This window comes from Centrocercus urophasianus, unplaced genomic scaffold (assembly GCF_019232065.1).
Source record: "Centrocercus urophasianus isolate 14NV4802_14NV808 unplaced genomic scaffold, USGS_Curo_1.0 seq_43, whole genome shotgun sequence".
Lineage (NCBI taxonomy): Eukaryota > Metazoa > Chordata > Aves > Galliformes > Phasianidae > Centrocercus > Centrocercus urophasianus.
This window is the reverse complement of record NW_024885011.1, coordinates 2,138,051-2,152,659: the sequence shown is the minus strand read 5'-3', so window position 1 is coordinate 2,152,659 and position 14,609 is coordinate 2,138,051. Positions and strand designations below refer to the sequence as shown.

Sequence of the window (14,609 nt, the reverse complement as noted above, 5' to 3'; positions counted from 1 at the left end):
TCCACCAGCCTTATGAAATCTGCTTATGTAAGTTTTTGGAAATTTGGGTTGTTCGGAGGGTTTATTTTAATTAGGGTGGTTTTTTGGTGGTTTTTTTTTTTTTTGTTCCCATCTGTTCAGCTAGATTTCTTCCAGTCCTAATGTTGACATCTCCCTGGGAAGAAGAGTAAAGCCAATAACTTGCATTCATTCATTCTTTGGATGGATTTTTTTCAAGAATAGAAATCTGAGCTTTGGGTGCTTGCCATCACCCAGCTAGACAGGAACTATAAACCATGTAGTGCTTCCTGAGCTGTGAAGAGGTGACACCTACGTTCATTGCCTGCTCTTTTGGGAAGTTTTGGACCAGTGGTCTTTGGTTTAGGGTCAAGTGCCACACGCCCCAGACTTCAGTAAGCCGTGAGTGGCCTTGCACGCTGGAAAGCCCACCAGCAAACATTTCTATGACAGCCTCTTAATTCAAAAAATAGCTGTTATTTGACAGACACAGCGGGATGAGAATTTTAGAAGAGATACCAGTGGGCAGAGAGCAGAGACAAAGCTCTAAATCAAAATAAATGCATTTTATGACACAGTTCCGCAAATTACCTTATCTGCGTGTGCTCAGGCTCGTTATGAAACTGATTGCATGTCAAGCAAACTGTGCAGGTGACACGTTGGCATTCTGTATTTAGAAACAAGCTACCTTGAAGCTGATTCATATTAATGTGATTTTCAGCATCTGATAGATTTGAAAGGAGGAATCTGTGGGGGAGGGCGAATGCTGAGAGTAATACGGTAATTCCTTTGCAAATGGGCTGCAGCAACAAGATACTCAGGGTACGTGCAGCGAGGAGACATCCTGCTTGGGTGGAGAATTTAAACTGTAGTTTAGCAATTACTCGCTGGAATGAGGCTCTTGATGCTGACAGGAAAATCAACTTGGTTCCTAATCTGCACTTTTAAAACCATACTTCAGTGATGGAGATGCAAGGCGAGGAGTGCATCCAGCAGAAAATCCTTCTGGTGGTGCCATCCCCAGCCCTGAATGCACGCTGAGTCGTGGGTGCTGTGCTTGATGCCACCTCCCTTTGTCACACAGAGGAATCTGCATGTTGTTGGGCAGGTGGATAGAATCCCCAGGAGCCATGCTGGGGTCCTCCCCACACCTCTGCCCTCTGCCTGTCTTCATAGCGCCTTGTCTGATTCTAGCTGCCATTTCATGTGACCTATCCGTGTAATTTCAATCCAAAAGATCAGGTAAGAGTTTCCTTTTTGGTGAAGGCTGCCTGTTTGCTGGGTTGTGCTGGTGAGAGCTGATGGGAGGGGGGGGCACGGCTGTGACAGTGGGACTCTGTGGTGCAGCCGTTGGTCCCTTTTGACCTCAAGCAACTCTTTATTTCACAGGATCAAAGAGATCGAAGTTACTCAACTGTGAAAACCACCTCAACAGCCGTGACAGTCAATAACCTGAAGCCTGGCACCCTCTATATTTTCCAAATCCGGACATCTTCCTCACAGGACTACGGCAACTACAGCCCCAGCATTGAAGTGGAGACATTGGCTGAGTGTGAGTCTTGCATGTGAAGGCTGAATCTCAGAGCAGGTTCTTCCCAGGACTTAGAATCATAGAATGGCTTGAGTTGGAAGGGACTTTTGAGGATCATGAAGCTCCGACCCCCTGCTGCATGCAGGGCCTCCAACATCCACATTTAATACCAGACCAGGCTGCCCAGGCCCCCATCCAACCTGGCCTTGAACACCTCCAGGGACGGAGCAGCCACAGCTTCTCTGGGCAGTCTGTTCCAGGCTTATTTTTAATTGCATTGTCCTGTTTGCAAGACAATTGCAAACAAGCACTAGAAGGGAGCATGGTGTCGTGGCAGTGGGGGCAATGATCTGTAGGGGCAGCTGTCTCAGGGGACAGGAGCAGTTCAGAGACAGCTCTGGCCCTGGATGCCTGCCCAACACATGGGGCATCTGCCTCCACGCGCTGCCCCCTGGCTCTCAGGCACTTCTCCATCCTGTGGCTGGATCGAGTCAGCCAGCATCGGTGTTATTTGCTGGGTTTTACTTTTCACAGTTTCCATTCATAACTATAGTCCAGAAGCATCTTATTTCACTGACTAAAAGTGGGCTTGGAGAGATGGTAGGGTTTCAGTTTAATAACCCACCCTGGCTGGAAATGAAAGCCCTGAGATGGCTGGCTCACTACGACTCGCACAGATTGTGTTTAACAGGGCTTTAAATTGCATCCATTTACCACACAGAAGACATTTTTGGAATGAATTGAAGCCAATGAAAATTTTATATAGAATGTAGCTTTCTAATACCCTCTTGTTTGCAAAAGCAGGAAGGGGGAAGGATGAATGGAAAACAGTGGGATAGCCATCAATTTTAAACTGTTGTTCTCCCCCTCCCTCTTACTAAGCTGGATTCTTCGCTCAGTATTAAGTGGTGTCCTGACCCAGAGTGTGAATTGTTGGGACGATGGGGAGAAGCAGCCTGGCACTGCAGGCGGGTCATCCCCAGCCTTACTGGAGGACAGAGTCTGGCACAGAGAGGTGTGGGACATGGGACGTGCCCCAGGCATGATGCTGATGGCTCTGCTTCCCTCCTGGCAGTGACAGTGGCCTCAAATGAGCAGAATCCTGTCCTTATCATCATAGTGGTGGCCATCGCAGGGCTGACGGTGCTGGTGTCCATGGTGGTTGGCATGATGGTCTGGAGGAGGTGAGTGGGTTGGTGGCTGTCCAAAGCTGTTCCTTGAGCAACAGGCTCATAGAATGGCTTAGGTTGGAAGGGACCTTAAAGTCATCCAGTCCCAACCTTCTTGCCTTGGGCTGGCTGCCCCCACCAGCTTAGGCTGCTCAGGGCTCCATCCGTGGCCTTGGGCACCTCTAGGGATGGGGCACCTACAGCTCTCCGGGCAGCACTGGCTCTAAGCATGGGCACTGGGCTCTGTTGACTTTTGTGCCCCATGGGAGGCTGCCCCAGGCAATGACATGTATCCTAATTCTCATTGCAGGCAGTGTGGGTACAGCAAAGCCAGCCAGGATGGAGACGAGGAGCTTTACTTCCACTGTAAGTACAGTCTGGCCAGCATGGTTAGTATGGCCAGTGGGGTCCCCATATTTACTGCAATTAATTGCTATTAATAACCCAACTCTCTACCACGCAGCCCTGACCCTTTGATGTTAAGTGTTCCCACTCACATTACCCAGCGCAGGGCTGAGCACAGTGATGCTCTCTGTGGGCAGTGGGCTCAGCAGCTGCCATCCTCTAGCAGGGCATTGGTGTGCCCAGGGGGCGGGGATGCTCTTGGCAATCCTTGGGTCACATGGATTATTCCATCAGCTTTTTTCTTAAATGGCTGTTGGAGAATGCAGCGCTGTTTTCTGGGGCTCTTCCTGGTGACTGAGCAGCAGTCATTTTACAGATGAGGAAATTCCAACGTTGGAATGGATTTCTTCGATGCCTGCTCGGCACACACGGGCTCTTCTGCTCCCTGGAGCATTTCAGGTGCCCACGTGCTGTTGGGATGCACTGGGACTTCTCTCTCCTGATCTTTATGCTGCCCATGGGGGGTTTCTGTGCAGAGCAGAGCCTGGGGAGCACGGCGTCGCTCTTGTTAGCTCTGTGTATTTCCCTCCTTTGCTGCAGTTAAAATACCGACCAGGAGGACTTACATTGACCCGGACACTTGCGAAGATCCCATGCAGGCTGTGCACCTCTTTGCCAAAGAGCTGGATAATGCCAGTATTAAAATCGAGAGGATCATCGGGACAGGCAGGTTTCCCCCATGGCCTCTAACACTGTGTCCCTGTGCATCATCCCCTGCTTGGCCACTGCCTGCCAATGCTGTCCTGGGCAGCTCCTCACCCTCCATCACCATCATCCCTTCCCACAGCTCTGGGCATGGGGTTGGTGTGTTTTCCTGCAGCTGGATTTCACCTTCTGCTTTGTTTTGTGGCACTACGTACAGCCAGCAGAGTGAGGCGTGCACCAGAGCCATCAGCAGTGATCTGCATCTGGGCAGGATGACAGCAGCACAAGAGCTATTTATAAATATGTGAACTTAATGATTTATTGATTTTCATCACCGTCGGTGCCTAAAACTTAAAAGCAAATTAAAATCCCCACGCTGGGCCCTAGAGCTTTAACTGCTAATGTGCACCAGAACACGGGAAACACGATTATTCTTTGTCATTTTTTTTTTTCTTTTTTTCCCCTAAAGATAAATTCAGCTGCAGAGTAAGAAGATTTGGGGGTGGGGGTTGCCCTCCAGCTCTGAGGGCAGTGATGGAAGGAGCAGCAGAAGTCATCTGGGTGCTGCTGGGCCCGCAGTCCCACATCGCTTCCAGAAACAGATCGGTGTTTGAGAAGATCAAGAAAGAAATTAGTTGGGGAGATGTTTAAATATAAAGAATTTAAGAGTGCATTAGTCTCGCTGCTGACCTAACAAGCACCTGGCTTTCAGATCGATAAAGCTTTTCAGATCTACTCTTTTTTTTTTTTTTTTTTTTTTTTTTTGCTGTAAAGCCTTTTGCTATGAGTTGGGTAGCTCCTGTTTCTGAGCACGTGGCTGTGAGGAGCGGGTTGCTCAACCCCAGGTGCTGCTTGGATGCTCCAGGTCCTGCTGTGCTTTTTTTGCTGCACAAAGCAGAGCTATGGTTGGATGCAGAAGGGGCTGGAGCCAGAGAGTGTGAGTGTGGTGGCTGGGATTGATCTTCTCATGGAGAAGTGTCCAATATGCCCTTGAGCAGAGCGTTGTGAGCATGGAGCTTGGAGTCTGAGAAAGAAGAGACATTGTGTTTGTGTTTTTTAGTCTCACATGCTGATGCAGAACTTGTGTGGGGTCAGGGAAGGCAGCACAGAGGACGGCAGGGGGAAAACTGCATCCAGGCAGTGCTCTGTGCATGGCTAAGGTCTGGCAAATCCTCTGGTTAATGATGGGAAGGTCTGTCTTGTGAGGCTCCTGGCTTGTGCTGGAGAACTGCACTGTGTGTTCCCAAAACAAAGGAGGTAACTCCTACAGGGAAATCCTTCAGGACTGCTGCCCTCTGCTTTGCAGTGGGTGCTGTAAATTGTCCTTAGAGCACGCTGTGACAGCATCACCCTTGCACAGGTCTGCAAATAACAAAGGTTTGGTGCAAGCGATGTGCGAGCTACAGCAAGGGGCCCTCTGGGAACGTAGGGATGTCCCAGTGGGGATCCTGCTTACCCTCTTTGTGCCATACAGGAGAGTTTGGAGAGATCTGCCGGGGCTGCCTGAAGCTGCCCAGCAAACGGGAGCTGCCAGTGGCCATCCAGACACTGCGGGCTGGCTGTTCTGCCAAGCAGCAGCGCTGCTTCCTGGCCAAGGCGTGCACCATGGGTCAGTTCGACCACACCAACGTCATCCGGCTGGAGGGAGTCATCACCAGAGGTAAAGGGGCTGCGTGGGGCAGTGGTGGGCTTTGTGCTTCACGGAGGGACTGAGCAAAACCCACCTCTGTGCTGCGTTGTCACCCTGTTTGTATCTGCTGGCGAGTGCTGGCTGTTGCAGTGCGTTTGCAAGGGATTTCTGTGTAGGATGGCGTTTTCATTTCAACTGTTATGCATGTGTGTGTGTATATATACGTAAACTTTTTTTCAGTATGTTCAACCTAAGGTGGCTTTACCATCTGTCCTCTCGTTTTCAGCCCCCAAATCCCAGTTTGCTCCTTCCTCACTTTGGAGAGTGAGGTTGCAGAGCGTGGATGCTCTGCCCTGCCTGCATGCTGTGCTTGTGGCTCCTCCAGCAGCCTGCAGGGTTCAGGGGCCATGCAGTCACCCTGTGTGCAGCGCCCTTCTTTCATGGCTGATCCAACATTGCAGGAGGCACAATGTCAGCACTGCCTGATGAAGGCACAGTGTGCAAACCAGTCTGTAGTTTTACCATGCAAGGCATTTCTGCACCTTTCTTTCCTTTTTCCTGACAATGTTCCCATGTAGGAGTGTCTATGCATGGTGGCAGCCGTGCTGCTGACCCACAGTGCCCTGCACAGCACAATGCCAATGGTCTCTGGAACTCCATCAGCATGGAAATGATGGAGCCAGGTACTTTGTACTCAAGAAATGCCTCGTGCTGCTGGAGAAGCACAGAAAGGAGTGCTGGAACCTTTCACAGCAGCACTGTGGTGTCAGGGGGCAATGGCAGCCTGATTGCCCTCTGACAAAGTGCAAGGATGCTGATGTTGGTGATGCACTGCAGATTTTGGGCAGTGTGCTCAAGCTGATGCTTTGGAGATGCCGTGGTGCTGTGAGCGCAATGCTGTTGTTCTCTGAAAATCAAGTGTTAGCTATTTTAGCATTCTGATGATTAATAAAGTGCTTACAGCTAGATTAATAAATCCAAGGAGTAGGACCGGCTTAGCAGTACAACAGTGTGCTTTTAATAAAAGCAAATTAGAGGGAGGTGGTGTCGGTGAAACAGATGAGGCCAACTGCTCCCAGCCCTCATGGGAGTGTGCAGTGAGCTGCTCTGTGATAAGTGGGTATTGGTGTAAATCCAAAGGCATGTGAGCACGTGTGGTGACTTGAAGCAGCCCTTCAGGACACAAGGAAGTATCTCTGCCCTGAGTCTGGCTGCTTTTGTGTAATTCTGTAAGTAATGTGTTTATTTGAAATGATTTCTTTGTGTCAAGAGACACAGACTCCCCAGGAGCATCTTGTCCTGCTCTTGGATAAGTCCATGTTATGTGAGTCTGTGCCCATATCACGACCTCTGAAGAAAGTGCTTGACTTTGTAACAGGCTTTCCAGGACAGCTGGAGAAATGAGGACAAGCTCTTCACCTGATTTCCTCTTGCCAATTGTATTTCCATCCCTTTTAGCCAGATCTTCCCTTTGTTGAGCTTCATTAATGCTGGCAGAACTCATTGTGTGGCCACACTGTTGGGGTGCAGGAAGCCCAGCACTGTGCCAGAGTTCTGTGCATCTCTAGGTTTTGATCATTCAGAACAAGAAAATCACATCTTTGCTGGGAAGCACCTTCCAACATGAGGTCCTCCCTCAGCAGTGCTTCACAATTCTTAGTGCATGTGCTCAGCAGTGCCAAAGCGCTGCTGCTTTCCATCAGCAAGCCTCCCTCACCCATCCCTGTTGGTCACATACGTCGCCTCACCGGTGGAGTTTGTGACCAAAAATCCCACGTGGAAAATCTATCAAACAACCTGTATTTGCAGGTGGGGAGGTTTGAGGACAGGGAGTTGTGCTCGGTGCTTCCATTCCCCCTTCAGTAGCATTCATGCAGTGCTCCTTGTCTGTCCATGCAGGGAGCACCATGATGATAGTGATGGAGTACATGGGGAACGGAGTGCTGGACTCTTTCCTCAGGGTGAGTGCTGTGTGCTGGCTGCTGGGCTCCATCACCTGCTCAGGCTTCAGCAGGCATCGCTCAGCTCCAGCTTTTCCTCCTCCTCTTTTCTTTCTTTCCTTCTTTTTGGTTTTATTTGCAGAAACACGAGGGCCAGCTCACGGCCAGCCAGCTCCTCAGCATGTTGCTGGGGATCGCTGCTGGCATGAAATACCTGGCAGAGATGGGTTACATACACAAAAGCCTGGCTGCCCACAAAGTCCTGGTGAACAGCAGCCTGGCTTGCAAAATCACCGGATTCAGACGGCCGCAGGAAGATAAGATGGAGACCATCTTCTCCACCATGGTAAGGTGCCTTTTGGAATGGGATTTGGACATGCAATGTGTTGGGCTGGGGATCTGCCCCTCTGCATGGCGAGCAGCCTTGGGCATCATTAGCTCTAGTTTGTCATTCATAATGAGGTTCATAGTTTTCAGTTAAGAACGTAAGTCCTGCTTGTTTGGTGCTTGCTTGCACCTCGTCAGCTCACCCTGTCGCAGCTGAACCTGTTAGTGCATTGCATTAACTGGGCACAGAGGTTTTAAAAAGCCCTGATTGTGTGCACTTAGCTGAGCCCTTATTGTTTACAGGGAGCATGCAGGCAGTGCCAAGGAGGTGTGCTGGCTGCAGGTACCTGGAGCTGTGCCCCAGTGCTGGGCACTGCTGTGCCAGGGAGAGAAAGGTCTGGGTGTGGGGTTCAGCCCATGATCTGTCAGGAGCTGCACTTTGCTGCCATCTCTAAGCTGGCAGATAGCAGCAAAAATCTCTGAGAATATTTTTTCAGCCTTTATCATGGGCTCCAAGGAGACCTTGGGGAAAGCATCCCCATCCTAGAGAGAGTGTGGTGAAATGGGACCGAGCTCTGAGCAACTCACAGAGTTTGGGAGAAACCTTTCCGTGGCACGAGGAGCCCAGCTGGTAGCTTAGGGGTTGAGGTCTCTCTGCTGTTAATTACAATTAGCTGCAGTGTCTGTCACCTGCTTCCCCCGGTGCATCCAGAGGGTTCTGCAGAGGTGGAGGACAGGGCTGCTAATTACAGGAGAGCAGCCGGGGTGGAGGAGCTGTGTGTTTGTGCAGCTCTGAGATGGCTTTCGTTAAATATTAATGTATAAAATGCCATCAGCTTTTCCCAGAGCCATTCTCCCTGCCATTAATATTTCAGGACTCGCCTTCCCATGCAGCATACCATTGCATGACCATTTTAAAATAAATGGAGGCACGAGTTGTCAGAGCTGCACGTGGTATGCAGGGGGAGAAGATGCATGAGATGGCCACGGGCATCACTGTGTCACTCTCTGTGCTATGTGACAACTCCATTTCTGCCCTTTTTCTGCCTGGCAGCGTGGGAAGAGCCTGGTGCTGTGGTCAGCCCCTGAAGCCATCCAGTACCACCACTTCAGCCCAGCCAGCGATGTGTGGAGTTTCGGCATCGTCATGTGGGAGGTGATGTCCTATGGAGAGAGACCCTACTGGGACATGTCCCACCACGATGTGAGTGCCCCAGCTGCGTGCCTGATATCGTTGTATGGCTCACCATATTTGATGCAATCTGTATTCACCATCCCCCTCACCTCTCTGCCTTTCTGTGCAGGTGATGAAGGCAGTGGAGGATGGCTTCCGCCTGCCTGCCCCAGCACACTGCCAGCCACCGTTGCACCAGCTGATGCTGGACTGCTGGCAGAAGGAGCGCAGCCAGCGCCCCAAATTCTCCCACATCCACGACATCCTCAGCAAGATGCTGCAGAGCCCAGAGCCGCCTCCATGCACCAGGTGCCTGCCTGTCCCCGTGGGGCTGGGACCCTGCCATAAGTCCCTACTTTGCCCCTCACCTCCCTTCTGCCCGCAGGTCCCGCAGCACTGTGCCCCTCACCGAGCGCTCCTTCGTGGCTTTCCCAGCGTTCAGCTCTGTGGGAGAGTGGCTGGAAGCCATAGGGATGGGCAGGTACCGAGATAACTTCACTGCTGCAGGCTGCTGCTACCTGGAGTCCGTGGCCAGGATGACAGCGCAGTAAGTGAGAGCGTTAGGCTGCAGCCTGGTGTTGCTGGGTTCAGTTTAAGCAGAAATTTGTAAGGTTTCTAAATTACAGCCTCTTGTGGCGAATGGAGGAGGCAGATCTTCCCAAATGTGTCTGCTGAAAGCTCGCTGGCCTGGCTTTGGTTGCTTGTGCTGTGCAGTTCAGCTGCTGCGTTTTGGAGCTGTGGTTTGGAATTTTAACCCATAATTTCTAGCAGCAGTAACATGTTACCTGGCCCAGACACAGAATGGGGTCAGAGATTTGCTGACAGGCGGTACTGTGGGCAGCATGGGGCCTCCATGTCCAGGAGCTGTGTTGGGAACTGCTGTGTGCTGTGGGCTTGTGTCACCCCCAAGCTCATTACCAAGGTCGGTATTGTTCAGCTGGGACAATGCACTGGGGACTTTCTTACTGCCCAACGGCCTGAAATTCATACTGCTAATTGATGGAGAGCAGCCAGCACGGGAGGCTGAGATTAGGATTGTTCCCCTGATCATGGGGTGTATTTTGCAGAGACGTCCTGAGCCTGGGGATCACTCAGGCAGAGCACCAGAAGACCATCCTGAGTGGCATCCAGACCCTGCGGGCCCAGGTGATCCAGATGCATGGCAGGGGCGTGCAGGTGTGACGTGGAGCACAGACCAATGGAGCAGAAGGAGGTGCTGGCCCATGTTGGACCAAATTCGGAAGCCTTGCAGTTTTGGGTGGGATGTGGGATCTGGTGGGCTGCTGCCAGATGTGTCGTTCCAAGTCATAAGAGGGCAGGGCATGCCATCCCCTGTGCTGGGGAAGCTGTGTTCCCAGGCACCAGGTACAGTGTACTTGGGTGGCTATGGTTCTCCCCATTGCTGCTCTGTAAGATGAGTCAAACTGTAATGACACCATTTCACATGGTAACTAGATTAACAGGGTGGATGAACATTTCTGTGCTGTCTTCATCCAGAGCTGACAGCATTTTCCTATCTAGCATCCTACTGGTGAAATCCATGGGTATTTTTATACAGGCTGACATCTTCTACCAACCCCACCAGGAGCTTTTATTGCTTTTATTTTTAGAGGCTCACACCCAGCTTCAGGAAGGTGACTTTGCCCATCTGGCACGCTGGAAGGAAGCTCTGTCCCAGCCATGTCCCTTCCGCTCAGAGTCACCTTGCTGAATTCTGACACCATTGTCAGTGAACAAGAGACAAATGTTCGCTGCCGAAGTGCAGTGCTGAATGTTTGGAAGATGCTTTTGACAAGACAGTTTCAGAGGAGGGAATGGAAGGCTTTGGTAAAGATAGCCACAGCCAAGAGAGGGCAAGTAGAGAAGCCTTGGGTTGCCCCACGTTCAGCCTTTTGTGCAGGTCCTGGTCCATCATTTCCCTGCGTGAGCCCACCAAGTGGGATGGAGTTACAGAGCAGCAGCAGTGAGCAGGAACCTGCTGCCCTTGAAGGGCTGATGCTAAAGCAGCCGCTGCTCCTTTAGCCCCTTTTCCCTGCTTCTTGCCCTGCAAAGTCTTGCAGGCATCCTGTATCCTCGCTGGCAGTGGGGGAGCGTGATGGCACCAAGAGATCCAGGAAGGCAGTGGGAGCGAGGTGTGGCAAGCTGCTCCTTGCAGGTAGGAGACATCTTTAGGAGTCCTGAAAAAGTGGAGGTGTCTGGTTACCCCCAGCACTAACACAGACCCCGTGAGGTCTGCCAGCAGCTGCATTTGCTCTGCAATCCCAACACTGCACCATAGCTTAGGGGACTGGTATAGAAATAACCACTGGGAAAGGGGAGGGGGGCGGCGGGGGGCACAGCTGGATGTGGTACCCATCCTGCAGATAGAAACAGAGCATTGCTGTGTGGCTGAGGGATGGAGCCAGGGGTGCTGCTGGGCGCCAGGTGGGCACACAGCACTTTGTTTTCTAGCAGCCCTGCACAGCGTGCCTCGTGCGCTGGCGTTTCTGCTACAGGCCCAATCTGTGACAGAAGGCATAAATAGCATCTGCTTAACAATTCTTTGAAGTTAGTTAATTAAATGGGTCTTTGTAGCCTCGTACAGAGCTTTGTAGGCCTTTTATTATCATCTGTATGTATTGCGAGTGAATTATTAATGATGAAAGACAAAGATTTACAAAAGGAATGAGTGCTGTGGAAGGTGTTCAGTGCAGTTGAAAATCTGTATGCGTAGGATTCAGATCTTCTGCAGCTAACCTGTGCCGAGGGGACACAAAAGGGGACACTAAAAGGCAATGAGCTGCAGGGCACTGACACAGCTTGCTTGCAGGACTGGCATGGCACCCACCTGCCCAGAATGAGGTCACATCTGTCCTGGCCCCACAGCCTTCACAGTTGCTTTAAGGATCCAGCAAAGCCCCGTTCCTGATGGGTTCCTTCAAACCAGCACAGTGCTGTGCCCTCAGAGCCCTCTGGCTTGGCTTCTTAGACCAGGGCTGTGAGTGCTCAGGACTACATTTAACTTTGTTCAGCTATTTCAATGTGATTGCATTGGAGATCAGAGCTCTTTGGCTGAACTCCAACAAGCGGAGTCAAGAAGGTGCTGGCTAAGTATATTTTTTTTCTGCCTCATCTTGCCATTTGAAGGCAGAGCTGCAGTGAGCTGCCACCAGCTCTCGGTGCTCTTCTCCTGCAGTTTGGACATCGTTCCCTAATGCCATGAGGTCATTTTTTGTTTGTTTGTTTGTTTACAGAATTAATTTGCCTTTAGGTTTTGCAGTTATTGGGTCCGTTGCCAGCATCCAGACATATCACACCCAAAAGAGTAATAATTATGAACTGAAACCTTCATTTGGTAGAAATGCCAGATCCCAAGGATCAAGTGCAATTTGTATGCTCGTTATGTTTACATTTTATCTATAGAGAAAGTATATTAAGAGCTCTCTGGGCAGGGAGCTGAACCAACGTGATTTCTGATCCCACTCCTGTCCCTCTTGCATGGAGGCGGCTGTAGGATGGGCTGGGTGCAGGGTGATGTGGTGCCGTGGTGGGCACCCTGGTCTGGGAAACTGCTGGCCTTGAGCATGCAGAAGGCCTTCTCTGGGTCTGCAGTGTGCAGGAAGGTTGGGATCATCCTAGTGGTCTTTTTGACCCTGAATGATTGTATGATTCTATGAAGGTGCTGAGGGCTCTGAGCATCACAAGTGCAATGGCGAGGAAGTGAAGCTAGCAAAAAGGAATGAAATTATGGCAATAAGAACAGCAATCAGCAACTGGGGAAATCACTGGGGAGGTGCCCCAATCTCTCTAACACCCATCTGACCCACTGGGGGAGGCTGAGGAGCTGCTGAAGAGGCTGAGGAGGCTGAAGCCTCTGCCCACAGCTGTGTGTGGAGTCCAGTCCATGAGTGCTCATCTCTGATGGCAGCACCTTGGAGCAGCTGGGAGGTGCTGGGTGCTCCTGCACAAGTGTCCCCATGACTGTGAGGGGACAGTGCAGATCCCTGTATGCCTGGTGAGTGAGGTCAGGTGTAGGGATGCGTGCAGAGCTGCACAGCAGTGCCTGAGAGCAATGAATTCTTGGCAAAAAGTGGATGAGAGAGTGGAGTTTCCTTTCTGACAGATTAAATGTTATTCCTTGGGAATGCTCCCGGGTTTTATCATTTAAGAACCTACAACCAAAAGCAGTGCTGACAAAAGCAACAGACCTGGCGAGCTCCAGTGCAGGGAATGATTGCATTCCCTACAGAGGCAGAGGGGGATGTTGGGGTGAGGAAGAAGGGGCAGTCCTTGTTCTCATCCTTCCCCATCAGTGAGTTCACAAAGCCTCTTGATCCACATGGCTGAGCACTTGCATGCTGGCTTTGTGCTGGAGTACTTCAATTAAAAATGAGACCATTTTTCAGTCACTTCTTGAGCGTTTCCCCTGCAGAATGAGGCTCCTGTACTGCATTCTCTATCTGTTCCCAAAAGAAATTCCGTGTTTAATTACTTTCCTGACTTCCTGTGGTTGAGGGATGTGGTGTTTCACAGCTGTTTCTCCTTGACAGCATCATTCTGTGACCAGGGCAGGAGCAAGGAGTGCTTGCCATCCTGGTCCATGCTTCATGGCTCACAAGTGGCATCAGAACACACCTGTAGCTGAGCTCTCTCGGCCCTGAAGATAATCAGTTGAGCAGATTAAGTTATAAATTCTTGCTACGATTTCAAAATTAACTTATGCCCTCTAAACCTCCTCTTTGGGGAAGTATTCAATGCCTTATAATTAAATTAATTAGCAGTACTGTTGTGCAGCTGCTCAGCCAAGGGAAACACCTCAAGAGGAGATGCTCTCAGCCCATCCATGCAATGTGGGCAGAGCTCCCCAAACGCATTGTGCTGGTGCTCAGGAGGGCACGGGGCAGAGCTCAGCCCACCTGCACCATTGGCACCTGGTGACTGGGTTGGAGAAGGGTGAGGAAGCAGCACGAGGTGACCTGCCTGAGCTGATGGGTGTTTTGGGTTGGTATCTTTAGGTTTCTGCTGAAGTCATGCAGGAGTTCACCAAGGTCGGTGTCCGCAGACCCCCATCCCACCCTGAGCAGCATCAGCACCACATGCCTCTGGGATCTGGTTCCCTTCCTTGTTCCCAGCACGCTCTGTTCTCACGCAGCCTCCTCTTGCTGTGCTGTTCTCTGTATTCCTAAGGAGGATGTCTCCACTAGATGTTCCTCTTGGCCAGGGAGAAGAGGCACAGCACAGCCTCTCCTTGGGAGTTCTCTGCACATCGTGGAGAAATTCCTCTCTGCAAATCCTCCCCTCCTGCAATGAGCCATGCATTCCCCCTGGGCAGAAGGGCAGCTCCCAGCAGTGCTCCTCTCTGGGGCAGTTTCCTGCAGCCAGGAGTTGAGGCAGAGTCAGTCCAGATCACGTTGGTTCACCTCCAGCTGCTTTTTGATAGTCATTAACCACATGTTATATACTGTAAATACATACTTGAGAAGTCAATATATATTTTTATAAGCTTGAAACAAATGTAATATAAGATCATAAGGGAACACTGTGTGCATTCAATGTTTGAGCTATAGTCAGACATCTCCAGGGAATCACTGTTGGTTTGGAATAATAATAAAAATAATAGAAGGAAATAAAGATCTATTGACATTTTTGTTAATTTTGTATTTATTGAACTACGTTTGAAGATTGCAATAATGAGATGCCTAAATACCGAAGTAAAAACAACACTAATTCTGTCCTGGCTTGTCTGTGTGGGTTATTTCAGGTGTCTTGATGGAAAATACAGTGCCAGCAGGGGTGCCAGGTCATGCAGAGC

At 50.6% G+C, this 14,609-nt stretch overlaps 1 protein-coding gene across 2 annotated transcripts in view; it reads left to right on the top strand.

Moving 5' to 3' along the window:
* EPHA10 (EPH receptor A10) overlaps window positions 1–10,000 on the top strand; it is a 29,862-nt gene extending 19,862 nt beyond the window's left edge. Inside the window, exons 6-17 of one of the 2 annotated variants that reach the window (XM_042833922.1) lie at window positions 1,387–1,547; window positions 2,344–2,366; window positions 2,604–2,712; window positions 3,008–3,067; window positions 3,659–3,768; window positions 5,222–5,407; window positions 7,277–7,338; window positions 7,460–7,663; window positions 8,699–8,848; window positions 8,949–9,127; window positions 9,204–9,365; window positions 9,886–10,000. In XM_042833922.1, coding sequence (XP_042689856.1) covers window positions 1,387–1,547; window positions 2,344–2,366; window positions 2,604–2,712; window positions 3,008–3,067; window positions 3,659–3,768; window positions 5,222–5,407; window positions 7,277–7,338; window positions 7,460–7,663; window positions 8,699–8,848; window positions 8,949–9,127; window positions 9,204–9,365; window positions 9,886–10,000 — 1,521 coding nt within the window. Of the gene's footprint in view, window positions 1–1,386; window positions 1,550–2,343; window positions 2,367–2,603; window positions 2,713–3,007; window positions 3,068–3,642; window positions 3,769–5,221; window positions 5,408–7,276; window positions 7,339–7,459; window positions 7,664–8,698; window positions 8,849–8,948; window positions 9,128–9,203; window positions 9,366–9,885 lie in introns of both variants that reach the window. The other variant, XM_042833921.1, reaches the window with a different exon arrangement.
* The last annotated feature ends 4,609 nt before the right edge of the window (window positions 10,001–14,609 follow it).